The following is a 12,981-nucleotide window of genomic DNA, read 5'->3' as shown; positions in this document are numbered from 1 at the left end:
GCTCCAGTTTCCTCCTGCCGTTCAAAACATTCCAGGGGTTAATTGGGTGGCTCAGGTTCATGGGCTAAAAGGGCCTGTTACCTGGCTCTATGTCCAAATTTAAATTTGAAAATTTAAATTTAAACTTTCATTCTTCTTTGACATGTTGATACTGCTTTCCTTGTCTTTCTTGCTTTTGTGTGTCTCTGATCCAGGGTCTCCACATGAAACATCCACTGTCTCTTTCCTTCCATAGATGATGCCTGATCCACTGAGTTCACCCAGGAGATTGTATGTGTTGCTCCAGGTTCCAGCATCTGGAATCCATTGGGTCTCCAGATCCTCTCGATTTGGTTTGGGCATATGTGTGAGGGAAGAGGATTGCTCACTTTTTTCCCTCTCCTCCATTCCAACTATTTCTTGTCTCATCCTTGCCTTATCCCTCCCTGACTTCTCCCTTTATCCTTAACTCTTCCCTTTTTTTAAGTTTAGGTTTTATTTTATTTACAGCACGGTAGAGGCTGATTCTGACCATTGAAACCCGTGCTGCACAATTGCACCCAATTAACTTACCAACCCTGAATGTTTTAAAGGGTGGGAGGAAACTGGAGCACCTAGATAAAACCCACAAAGGTCACGGGTAAAATACACAAACTCCTTATTGGCAGTGCTGCATTGAAACCCAGGTCATTGGCACTGTAATACCTTTATGCTAAATGTGCTTTCCCCTTCCCTTATATCCATCCCTTGCACAATTTGTCTTCTCTGTGCAAGTTCTTTATTCACTCTCCTTTTAAAATTGTGCTTATTTACAACCATATTCTCACTTCGCTTCATTGCCCTGCCCCTTTCCCCAGAGAGGGTGGCACCAAGAGCTGCTTCTAATCCCAGTGTCGCCCACTCTATTTTTCCCAGCTGTTGGTTTTGCCCCTCTGTTCCACGTTAAGGCTTCATGATTCAATTCTGCTTGTCCTTCCTCCTCAGGATTGCCCGCAGCTGCTGGCCGCTGAGAAGATACTGGTGCCAGTCGGAGTGGTGAAGCCCATCACCTTGAAATCCAGAAACCTTCCTCAGCCACAATCGGGCCAGCGGGGTTATGAGTGCATCCTGAACATCCAGGGAGTGGAGCAACGAGTTCCCGCCTTACGATTCAACAGCTCCAGTGTACAGTGTCAGAACACTTCAGTAAGTGGTGCCAATTATAAACACCAGCATTGCCCAGTCGCAGCACAATTACCCGGAGCCTGAGCTCCCTCCCAGGGATTTAAGCACAGAGTCTAAGATAGCTAACCGCAATGGAGAATTGCGCAATGGAGTGTTCCATTGTGACCTTCTGAGATGCAGATGTTGAAATCTGGAGCATAAACCAATCTACTGGCGGAACTCAGTGGGTCGAACAGCATCTGTGGTGAGTGGGGGAAGGAATAATTGACAAATCAAGTCAAGACCCTGCCTTGATTCCTTTCCCATTCACAGATGCTGCTTGACCCGCTGAGTTCTCCAGCAGTGAACAAAGAGATACTGAGAGAGTCATTTGGTCAGACAGCATCCGTGAATATAAATGTCCAGTCTATGTTTTGGACTGGGTTCCTTTATGGATTCTGAACCCCTCCAGCTTCTCTTTATTTGCTTGAGATTCCAGCGTCTGCAGTTCTTATGTTTTTTGAGTTCCTCAAACATTTTGGGGTCTTTTTGGTAAAAACACTATGCTGGAGAAACTCAGCAGGTCAAACAGTGTACTTTATAAAGCAAAGATAAAGATACATAACCAACATTTCAGGCTGGATCCCTTCTCAAGGTATGAACAAAATGTAAGCAGGTGTCCGAACAAAATGGGTTCACCATTTTGTTTGGGCACCTGCTTACATTTTATTCATACCTTGAGAAGGGATCAAGGGATACCTTGAGTTTCTCCAGTATTGTGTTTTTACTTCAACCACGGTGTCTGCAGTCTTTCATGCTTTACTCTTCGCTTTGTTGGTGATGCTTTGAGGTGCAGTTTGACCTCTCTGATGACCTGTAGACTTCACCCAATGTTAGCAGTTGACCTTTATCATCCTAAAGAGGAGCCCATTAACAATTGCTATTTAAGCAACGTGTCATTGGTTCAGTAGATATTGGTCAATGTAATATATGAACAGTAGAAGCAATGGTGAGATGAGGTGTAACTCTTCTGGTTAATATATGTATAAAACTGTTGGAGAAACTCAGCAGGTCTTGCAGTGCAAAGGGCCCTTCAAGGGCTCAGGCCCAAAATGTATCTTCTGACTTCCTTGCTTCTCTTCAGTTAATTTATTTCAAGTTTTTGAGACCAAATGAAAGTCTGGTCCACCAATCATTTTGATTTTTTTTATCTCACTTACCAAGAAAAGAAGTATTCTGCAAACAAAAGGATAGTTGTTATTGTCTCAGAGCCCCATCTGTGTCCGCCACAGAATATTGAAAAGGCTCAAATATCAAATGTAACAAAGAAGATTTTATTTTTTAAAACCTGAATGACCTGCTAATTACTGCAGTTCCAGCTGCCTCGGATACACAGTACGTACACCGTATAAAACACAGTGCTGATTTATATCCACAACAGTGCTATTCACATTCCACACACACACGCACACACACGCACACGCACACACCACACACACACACACACACCGTCAGGTGGTTGACAGCTTGGTGACAGTCAGATTGGTGATGGGAGGGTGAAGGTGGTGTTAGGTTGGTGACGAGAGGGTGAGGATGGTGTTAGATAGGTGACAGGAGGGTGAAGGTGGTGTCCGGTTGATGACAGGAGGGTGAGGATTGTGGTCAGGTTGAAGACGGGTTGAATATTGAGTGTAGAGCAATACGGTGAATGAACAGGCCCTTCAGCCCACTATGTCTATGTTGTCCATGTTGCCAATCTCAAATAATCCCATCTGCCTGCACATGCTCCACATCACACGATTTCCCAATTGTTTATGTGTTTGTCCAAATGGCACATAAACATTGCTGTCATATGGTGAATGTGGAGCTTAACCAACATTTTGTACAACAATACTCCCAGCTCTTGTGCTCCGTGCCTCAGCTGATGAAGGCAAGCATGGCCCATGTTTTTCTGAATACCCTGTGTGTCCCATTTTCATGGTTGTACCTCTCTTATCTGCTGCTCTGTGGTCTGGCAACTTTCGTGGTCCGGCACGTTTGGATCTGCTGCTGTTAGTACAAACTCCTTACAGACAGCACGGGACTTGAACCCCAGTCCTGATCGCTGGTGCTGTAAAGGCATTGTGCCCCATGGTATTATTTCCTATTTTAGGCGTGTTCTACATAGGGGATTCCCTTAGGGGTCCATTTCTGTTTTCCAGGATTTCCTGAGGTCTAGCAATGGCCAGGTTCCAACGTCACTGGATTAAAGGGGTTCAACCTGTACTATACCCCAAGGTCTCCTTGTTTAACAATGCTCCCCAGGGCCTTGCTATTTATTGTATGTGCTCTGCCCTGGTTTAACCACTCAAAATGCACCACTTTGCACTTGAACAAATTAAGTTTTTATGTGCTGATCTCCTGCCCACTGGATTTAGATTCTGTTGTAACCTTCTTGACCGTCGACGATGCCACTAATGATGGTGTCATCACGCCACATACATGCTTAATCCAAATTATGAATACATGTGTCAAGCACAAGGTGACCAAGCACTGATCCATGCAGAATACCACTGGTCACAGGCCTCCAGCCTCAGAAACAATCCTCCACTGCCTCCAAACACCAAACCAATTCTATATCCAATTTGCCATCTTGCCTTTGATCATTCTTGAATTTCAAGAAAGTACATAGCCAATAGATAGTTTCGAACAACTGAAAATACTTTTCAAATGAAGGGTGAGCTCTTTGGAATGGTATCACCCTCTGACTGGTGGGATTTGAAGTCTAACACATATTTGCATCTCACATTTGATCTTCAAATATGAAATAGGCAAGCTAAAACACATTCAGGTCAAAATATCTTGGAGTGTTTTGGTGTTCACCCTCCCCCACACTGACCGATGCAAATGATGTCCCACACTGTCTCTCTGTGGATTTACCCAAACACTTGACACTTCACTAGTTTGCTTGTAATTTTCTCGTTTCAGTACTCCTATGAGGGGACAGCGATTAACGACCTCCCTGTGGACCTCTCTGTTGTCTGGAATGGAGACTTCAGCATCGACAACCCAGCACACAACCAAGGTGAGTCCATGCCAGTGTCTGCACTTTACAGTGCTGGGAGCAATTTAACAGTGCAGGTATCATGACAGATTCTGGCCATATCCCCGGTGGAAGGATGGCTGTACAATTATGCAAGCTTGTGCTCAGTTGTATAATTAGCTCTTTTATTTCATGGCTGTTTCCCAAAATCGTAAACTATGACTGGATGTATTCCTGAAGATCTTCTCACATTGAATTGAATTGATTTTAATGTTACATGTCCCGAAATAAAATAAGACGTTTTGTACTATCTAGGCAATCCAATTCACAGAGCACATAGAACAAATAATAATAAATAAATAAATAGATCAATGATTAAGACCACAATGTCAGGAGGGGTGTAACAGTAGTCAAATAGTGTAAGGTATCGAGAAAGTACAGAAACATCGGGCAGTGCAGAAACATTATCTTTGAGAAGCGGGTGATCCATTCCAAGAACAGTAGGAGGAAACTGTCCTTGAATCTGACTTGCCTCCTATGACATGAACACCCACTACATGATCCCACCACTAGACACATAGTCCCCTCTCCTATTCTCTCTGCTTTCTGCTGGGACTGCTCACTCCGTAACGCCCTTGTCCACTCCTCCCTCCCCACCAATCGTCGCCTTTGTACTTATCCCTGTGACCACAGGAGATGCTCCACATGTGCCAACACCTTCTCCTTCACCACCATTCAGGGCCCTAAACAGTCCTTCCAAATGATCAACATTTCACTTGAGAATCTGCAGAGGTAATAGCCCTAGCGGTAGTTATAAAACTTGGAAATCAGATGTGTATTTGGGAATGGGTAGATGGCCATAATGAAATAGGTAGTTGTATACCACTTAAATACATATAATTTACTTAACAAATTTGAAATTTTTGAAAAAATTTAGGAATCATATTTACAAATTGTAGGAATTAAGTTGTAATCACCCAACCTGAACCTTCCGACTGCTAAAATCAAGAAAATTAAGATGTGTTAGATTTTATTTGATAATTTTAGTAAGTTTTATAGATTATCCAGATGTTTTCCTTTTTTCTTTCTTTTCTATTGGTTGTTGGGAGGATGGGAGGGGGAATTTTTTAAATGTATTTTTTTTTCATTATTTTCAAATAAGAAATGTATGTATAAGTTTTTTAATGCATATGTGAAATTAAATAAAAACTTCAAAAAAATATCTGCATGTGTCATCTTCTGCATCCAGTGCTCCTGTTGTGCTCTCCTCTACATCGGAGAGACTGGGTGCAGACTGGCAGATCGCTTTGTTGAGCACCTCGACTCTGTCCACCACAATAGTGTGTATCTCCCAGTCGCCACCCATTTCAATTCCCTGTCCCATTCCCTTGCTGTCATGTCTGTCCATGGTCTCTTGTACTGCCAGACTGAGACCACCCACAGACTGGAGGAACAAACCTTATCTTCCGTCTGGACACCCTCCAACCAAATGGCATTAACATCGATTTTCTGGCTTTCTCTAAACCCCCAAACCCCCATCCCCACCACTCTTCTTTCTCCCTCCCCCCCATCGCCTTTCCCTAGCTTTGTATCTCTCCCTTTTCCCTCTGTCTCCTTTCGCAGAGTCAAAATCAATTCTTACCTCTCCTTTTTTTGAATATTTTATTTTAATTTTTCCAAGACTCATATAGAACATACATTATACATCATATAAATAGTATTTTAAAATTACAGTCTTATATAATTGCCCTAATCTCACCCCTCCCCTCCCGACTGCTAACATGAAAAAACACAGAAAGGATTGTCCAAAAATAAAGGGGTGTTTGAGCCTTCATTAATTAGTCCATATCTTGATCTTCAGGAATTCAACCTAACTACATTATTTAAACCTTTTCAGGGAAGTTAATTATATCCTTAAGCTAGTATAATTCAAGTAAAGTTGCCATACTTTAACAAACACATCATATTTCTTTCTAAAATTATAAGTTGACTTTTCCAGGGGAGGCATGCTTTTCATTTTTGCATTTCCATATTCCAATGAATAAAAGGTAGGGTGGAGTCAGACTTCCATGGAACAGCAATACATCTGGCTACCACTAGTTCAATCTTCACAAACTGTATTTGATATTTTGATCATTTTGTGCCAATAACCATAGGTTTGCTCAATAAATACAGTTCTGATTCCAATGGAAAATCCACTTCTATAATTTTGTCAAAATTTCTGCCAAGCCATATCAAAAGGATCTTACTTTCATGCATAGCTGTTCCAACCTCTATACCACACCTAAAACATGAGTCCAGTATTTCAGATTTTAAACGGTGTAATTTTTGTAATGTAAGGTATAATTGGTGCATAAAATTGTATTGTACCAATCTATATCTGACATTAATAAATGATGTCATTATCAGAGCACAATTTTGACCAAGATTGTTCTTGAATCCTTTTCCCCAAGTCCGTCTCCCACCTTTCCCTCGATTTGTGCAAGCCTGATTTCAGGCTATTGCTCTGCAATGGGAAATACATCTTAGATATGAATTTACTTGTAATCCCCTTTTAAAGAAGATCCTCCATTGTCAGTACTCATTAGCAGGGTCATGACTGGTCTTAAACTCCCTCTTAAAAAGATCATAATTGAAGATAGCAGAAGAAAGTTCTTTTTGACAAATCATATTTTTTTTTAGCTGTTGAAATGTCATAAATTGTCCTTGTTCATAACAATCTTCAATACACTTGATCCCTTTATGGTTCCAGAATTTTATTTCCTTATGTCATTGGTATTAACTAATTTTGATGACCCCACTTTTAAACCTATACATTTATTAATCTGTTGCCATATCCAAATTATGTGTTTTCGAATAGGGTTATCTGTTTTTCCAGATAATAATCTAATATTCCATTTGTAAATTAAATCTTCTGCTATCTTTTCACCTGCCAGGTGTCAACCAATTCGAGCCCAATCAGGAATATCCCCTCCCTCAAAAAAAGATGCTATAAATTTCGATTGGGCAGCCAAAGAATTTTTTATTTTTTTTTTAATTGGTTAATTGTAGTTGACCCAATGAATAATCCCAAGTAAATTTTTCCATGGAGACCCTTGGCATCTTAGAATTCTATATAAATTGTCTGACAGGTTTAAGTGGTTTAAAAAAATTGTTCGTATAAGAATGAGCAAGATTGAAAGTAATGGGCAGGCTCCTCCATCGATGTAAATCCTCCTCAATCTTTCCAAGCAAGGGGAAGTAATTCAATTTATATAAATTCTGCAGGTTATTGCCTACCTTTATCCATAAATATTTAATACCCCACTGGTGGACAATCAAATTTACTTCCTTGTTGCAATTGTTAATAATTCCCTCTTGTTAATTTGGCTTTTATCAACATTTATTTTATACTCAGAAACCTTACCATAATCTTCCAGATTATCTTACAATTTAGCCAGGGATTCGGTCGGATTTGTCATATATATTAATACATTGTCAGCAAATAAATTTATCTTACATTTGGATCCCACCAAAGAAATTGGATATGTCAATTTTGGTAAATATTGTAGCAGTCTGTTAGCCAATGTTCACCTCTCATCATATCCAATGAACTCCTCTTGTTGGTCTGGACTCCACCCTCAGCCAGCACTGTCTTTATTCTGGGCTTCCCTTTCTTTGCTTATTCCTTGAAGAAGGGCTCTGCCCCAAAATGTTGGCAATATATCTTTACCTCCTATGGATACTGTGAAACTGGCTGAGTTTCTCCACCATTTCTGGGCATTTTTACTTGAATCTGACCTGTTTTTAGCCTGCTGTATCTCTCCTTTAGAAGTGTTCAACTGATTGCAAAGGTCTTTAACTTCTTCTTTCTGACTTTCACTTCATTTCCCCCAGTTCACCTTTACAAATGTGGAGTTCTGCGGGAGAGCTGTGGACTGTGCCTTAAGGCTGACCCTAACTTCGAGTGTGGCTGGTGCAAAGGAGATGGACGGTGCACCCTCCAGCAGGACTGTCCTGTCTCTGGGGACCAATGGCTGCAACCGTCTGGCATGCACAGGAAATGTACCAACCCTCGGATCACCAAGGTAACCTTGCAGAGCATAATGGAAGATGTGGCTGGACGGGTGTGAAGGTCAGTTGGAAAAGCATTGGCAAAGAATGAGCAAATATTTTCTACTATTCCTTCCTTCCTGAAGCAATCAGGGCAAGACTTTAAAGCCTAAAGTTCAGACCCAGAAGATGGACACATGTTAATGATTTAATGAGAAGACTGACCACCTTTTTCAAATTTAAACCTTAAATTAAATCCCTGTTACATGTTCCAGACTCTAAAAGATCCAATGACTGTAAACGATCAGAAGCTGCAGAAAATGGTGAATGCAGTTCCGAACATTACGCAAGCCTCCTTCACTTCCATGGACTCCCACCTACTTCTCCATCTGTCTAGGAAAGGCAGCCAACACACTGAAGGACCCATCATACCCTGGGCGCCCTTCCTCTTCATTATCAGGGAGAAGGCTCAAAAAGAATTCACCAACAGGCTCAAAGACAATTTCCTCCACACAGCCATCAGGCTCCTGAATAAACCCCACAATAATGCCACCACGCTGCCCTTGCTTGGTGCTAATTTATCTTTCTTTTCCTTGTAACTTTATACTTTGTAAATGGTGCTCTTTACATGTCTATATGAATGGTGGAGATAACCTATTAGACTATGCTGAGATTGTTTGTGACAAATAAACTTGAATTGATGACATTTAAAATCAACGACGACTCTAATCAAAAACCCAGACATGTCTTGAATTGACACATTCAGCCATCTTGCCCATACTGAATAGATCTTCGTTCAGTAATTCAATGATTTTTAAAATTCTCTTTGTTTCAAATTTCATGATGCCCTCCACACTTATCAGATCTCCAGGCTACTCCACACGTGGCATTCTGATTGATCACAATTTTAAGACTTTAAGATCAGGAGCTCCCTCCTGGAATTTGTTCTTTCAACCTCCATTCCCCTCATTTCTTAAAACCAATCTGACTGCTTTCCTTTAGAGCAAATTATTCTCAGGTTTGGATGCTGTATCACAGAAGACTTGAGCTCCCCTTCATATTTCATGACGTCCCATGTGATAATGTTGAATATTTCCAAACTTTAGCTGCAGATGGAATAGAAGATTAGAAAGGAAGTTTAGTGCAATAACTTACTCCATTGTGCTCACAAAAGGGATGGTGAATCTCTACACTGGATGACAGAGTGGCTGATTATGTAGAAAATATACATCTTTAAACCAAATAAAAATGTCAAAAGCTTGCATATCTGTGCTGGTTTAAAGTAGGACATGTTCCCATGAAAAGTTCCCACTGAAAGCTCTTTTACCTACCATTAGCACTAAGGAGTGATTTCTCTCAGGAAGCTAGCTATGGTAGGGAAAGCCAATTTGGAATACTGGAGGATCATCAAGAGTAAGAAAGTAGGACTTGCATTGAAACAGCTGCTGAGGCAGTATGAAACTCCACAAAATCCTGACAGTTGCTAATATCACTTTAGAAGATAGCCAGCCATGTAAACTGATGCAGAAAATGTGTGTAGAGAAAACAGCATGAAAATGGCCAGATATTCCATGTATCCGGAGCTACATCAGTATTGGTTCCTGGTCAACTCTGACATTTAAGAGGTATTTGGACATGGACGGGAGGGGTATTAGGGAGATATGAGTACAGGGCAATATGGGTGCAGGTCAGTCGAAGGCCTGATTCTGTGCTGTAGTGTTCTGTGATTCTATGGTGTGTGTGGACTTGACTGAGAGACCACATGGCACCACTGTTCAACGTCAAAGCATCAATATTGGATATCCAACAGTACATTGCTTTCTCAGTGACTGATGAAATGTGTATCTGGACAAGGTAGGAATGGGAATTTCTGATTTAGACAAGAGTGGTTCCAACCTGATCACAGCTGATGGTTAGTGGAGAGGCTTGGCCCAGTTGCTGTGTCGGTGGTTGGCAGAACCCATTGTGTATCCACGCTTAACGCAACAGTAACTTGTCTTTCTACGTCTATCTTTGGTTCAGGAGGGTGGGAGTGAGCAAGTGGCAAAGAATAATGTGGTAAATGTTTGGGGGAAGCCAAAATAATTTTTACTATGTGGTAAATGAGAAAAGATTTATAGGTAGTGGACAACAGGGCCTGCTGGAATGTCCAGTTGGAAGAGAAGATGAAGGGAACAGATTAAAAATTAAGGAGATTCTTCTTTGTGCTTTTCAGAAGAGACAGATTTTCCAGTCATGTATTTAAAAAAATGACGTCAAGGGACCCAAATCAAAATCATTCAGTCGAGTAGTGGAGTTAGAAGGTTTGAAAATCTTTTCACACAAGTCAAAAATCAAATCGAATGAGGTACTGGGAGATGCAACCTTGAATCTGAAGAGGCCAGATCATTGGGTGTATTCAAGATCATTGGGTGTATTTAGATTCTTCATTAACCAGGGCATCAAAAATCATGGGGAGAAAGCCAGGTAGTGGGGCTCAGTGGGAGAATGGATCAATGTGTTAGCAGTTATTCAGAAACGATGGCACTTACACTTTCAACACTCTATGGTAGGGTGCTGTCCAATTAATATTGGGCAAAGTTAAGAAGGAAAGATGACAAATTGGTGAGTTTACTAAAGGACATGACAAAAGTAAAGATTGGTCACATATCAGCCATAATCTCATCATATAACTAGATAGTTTGAAGGGATCAAATGCTAGGCTTCTGCCATCTTGCTGCTGAGGTTGTAATTATGAAGACTGTGGATGTCAATGGATGTATTTAGGAATCTGAGGGATAAGTTTCCTGGGGCATTTTTGAATGGGCATTTGGGAATGGTTAAACCAGATCTGTGAGTGGATGGTTGTAACTGGATCTGAAAGTCTTTCCAACCTATGTGCCTACATCATTTTTATATACCTGCCCCATGCAAATTATGCTTGAGAGTTGAGAACTAATGTTGGAGTTGTTCTCCCAGAGCTAGACTTTCCTTCACGCCTAGCTTGTCCCAGGTGGAGAGCTCTTCCTCCTTCTAGCACTTGTATATCATCAGTCTGTCACAGGTTCCTTCCAGAGGAGAGGGAATCATATTGGTTAAGACAAGATGTTAAGAAGTTGCCTTCCTGGCTGCTCACTTCTCACTTGTATTTCTCATTTGCAGCATTGTTAAACTAAATACTAAGGTGAGCTGCATAGAAACCAAACTCATGCTTTCAGTATCCCATCTCCCTGACAGCAGCTCATTCTCTAATCATTCAGAGCTTCCCTTGAAGTGAGGCACCAGGAATATTTGGAATGCCACAGCTGGGAGCTATCTGCATCTTGACCTGTGAAGTGGCAGAGACGATGACAGTGAGAGCTTACTGTACAGTGATTACAATTCCTAACAAGCAATGAGGGGCAGGTCGCATTTAATTGCCTGGAGGCTGTTCTGTAAACTTAAAAGTTGAGATCCTCCTTTTACTAGGCTATGGACCCAGCTAATTCCTTCTGTATGGGTTAAACACACACACACACACACACACACACACACACACACACTTTAATTCCCTGGTTCTACACTTTCATTAGTTCTTTATTACTTTAATTTTCATGTTAAAAAGTATCTCACATCACTTTCAGTTCAATATCATCTGTGGTCTCCATTAACTCCCTCATACGCTTTTTCTTTTTTACCATTCATTTTTTCACTCCCAATCTCATGGTGCCTGATAATTCCATCTTGAACACCCCCCCCCCCTCCCTCCTGTCCAACATGTACAATCTACTATATTTATAAAAGACAACAATAAGGTGTATTCATAGAGAACTTTAAGGCAGTAAAAAAATGTCATCAATATTTGAGAGCCACTTAAGGAAGAGATCCAAAAATTCTGGAAAATGGAAAAAAAAGCAGAAAATGATGCAAATCTGTGTCAGCTGTCCCCTCTGGGAGGGAGGGGGTAGTGGAATAGGGTTATCATTTTATTGAGGATGGAGATCACAAGTTTCTGAAGGCCCAATATCTGGAGGAGTATCGCTTCTACTGAAATATCATTCATTTGCCAGATCAATGATTTGTTTTAAATGTAGATACAGCATTGTAATAGGCCCCTTCAGCCCATGTCGCCCAGTTACACCTGATTGATCTACAACCTCTAGTATGTTTCTGTGGTGAGAGGAAACCGAAGCACCCGGAGGAAACCCATAGAGACACAGGGAGAATGTACAATCGCCTTACAGACAGCGTGGGATTCGAACTCCAGTCCCGATTGCTGGTACTGCATCAGGATTTTGCTCCTGCTATGCTAACCACGTCGCCCCAAGTTGACAGATGTTTCTGTCTCCATGGGTGCTGCCTGACCTTCTGAGAAATCCCAACATTTTTTGTTTGGTTTAATGCACTACTTAAGGTGCACACATGATCATATTTAATAGGTTCACACTTAGAGTGTGAGTACTGTTAACAGTCCATTGATCATACACCTATGAATAATATCAGAGTGCATCATGGTAGCATCTTGTCTTTGTTTGCTTCATTAATATAAAATATATTTTTGATATCTTTGTAGATCGTACCAACGCGTGGGCCCAGGGAAGGTGGAACGAAAGTTACAATCTATGGGGAAAATTTGGGCCTGAAATTCTGGGAGATTGAAAACTTTGTGCGTGTGGCTGGAGTTGATTGTATTCCACTGCGGGATGGATACATCCCAGCGGAACAGTAAGCTATGTTTAAATATTTCTTTTCCAGGAGGTTGGCAGGTTGAAACTGTCCACATGGTTGGGCAGTGATGTTCATGTTGAAGTGCTGTCTCTTGTCCAGTTCTTAGAGGCATAGAACAA

The 12,981-nt window shown here is 41.1% G+C and overlaps 1 protein-coding gene across 5 annotated transcripts in view; it reads left to right on the top strand.

Annotated features, from left to right (window-relative positions):
- plxna4 (plexin A4) overlaps positions 1–12,981 on the top strand; it is a 544,272-nt gene that overhangs the window by 408,934 nt on the left and 122,357 nt on the right. For all 5 annotated transcript variants that reach the window (XM_069908052.1, XM_069908051.1, XM_069908053.1 and 2 more), the window contains exons 10-13: positions 964–1,164; positions 4,090–4,186; positions 8,021–8,211; positions 12,708–12,859. In XM_069908052.1, coding sequence (XP_069764153.1) covers positions 964–1,164; positions 4,090–4,186; positions 8,021–8,211; positions 12,708–12,859 — 641 coding nt within the window. The remainder of the gene's footprint in view (positions 1–963; positions 1,165–4,089; positions 4,187–8,020; positions 8,212–12,707; positions 12,860–12,981) is intronic.

Source organism: Narcine bancroftii, chromosome 13 (genome assembly GCF_036971445.1).
Source record: "Narcine bancroftii isolate sNarBan1 chromosome 13, sNarBan1.hap1, whole genome shotgun sequence".
Classification (NCBI taxonomy): domain Eukaryota; kingdom Metazoa; phylum Chordata; class Chondrichthyes; order Torpediniformes; family Narcinidae; genus Narcine; species Narcine bancroftii.
The sequence above is the reverse complement of the archived record's forward strand: the minus strand, read 5'-3'. Positions and strand labels throughout refer to the sequence as shown.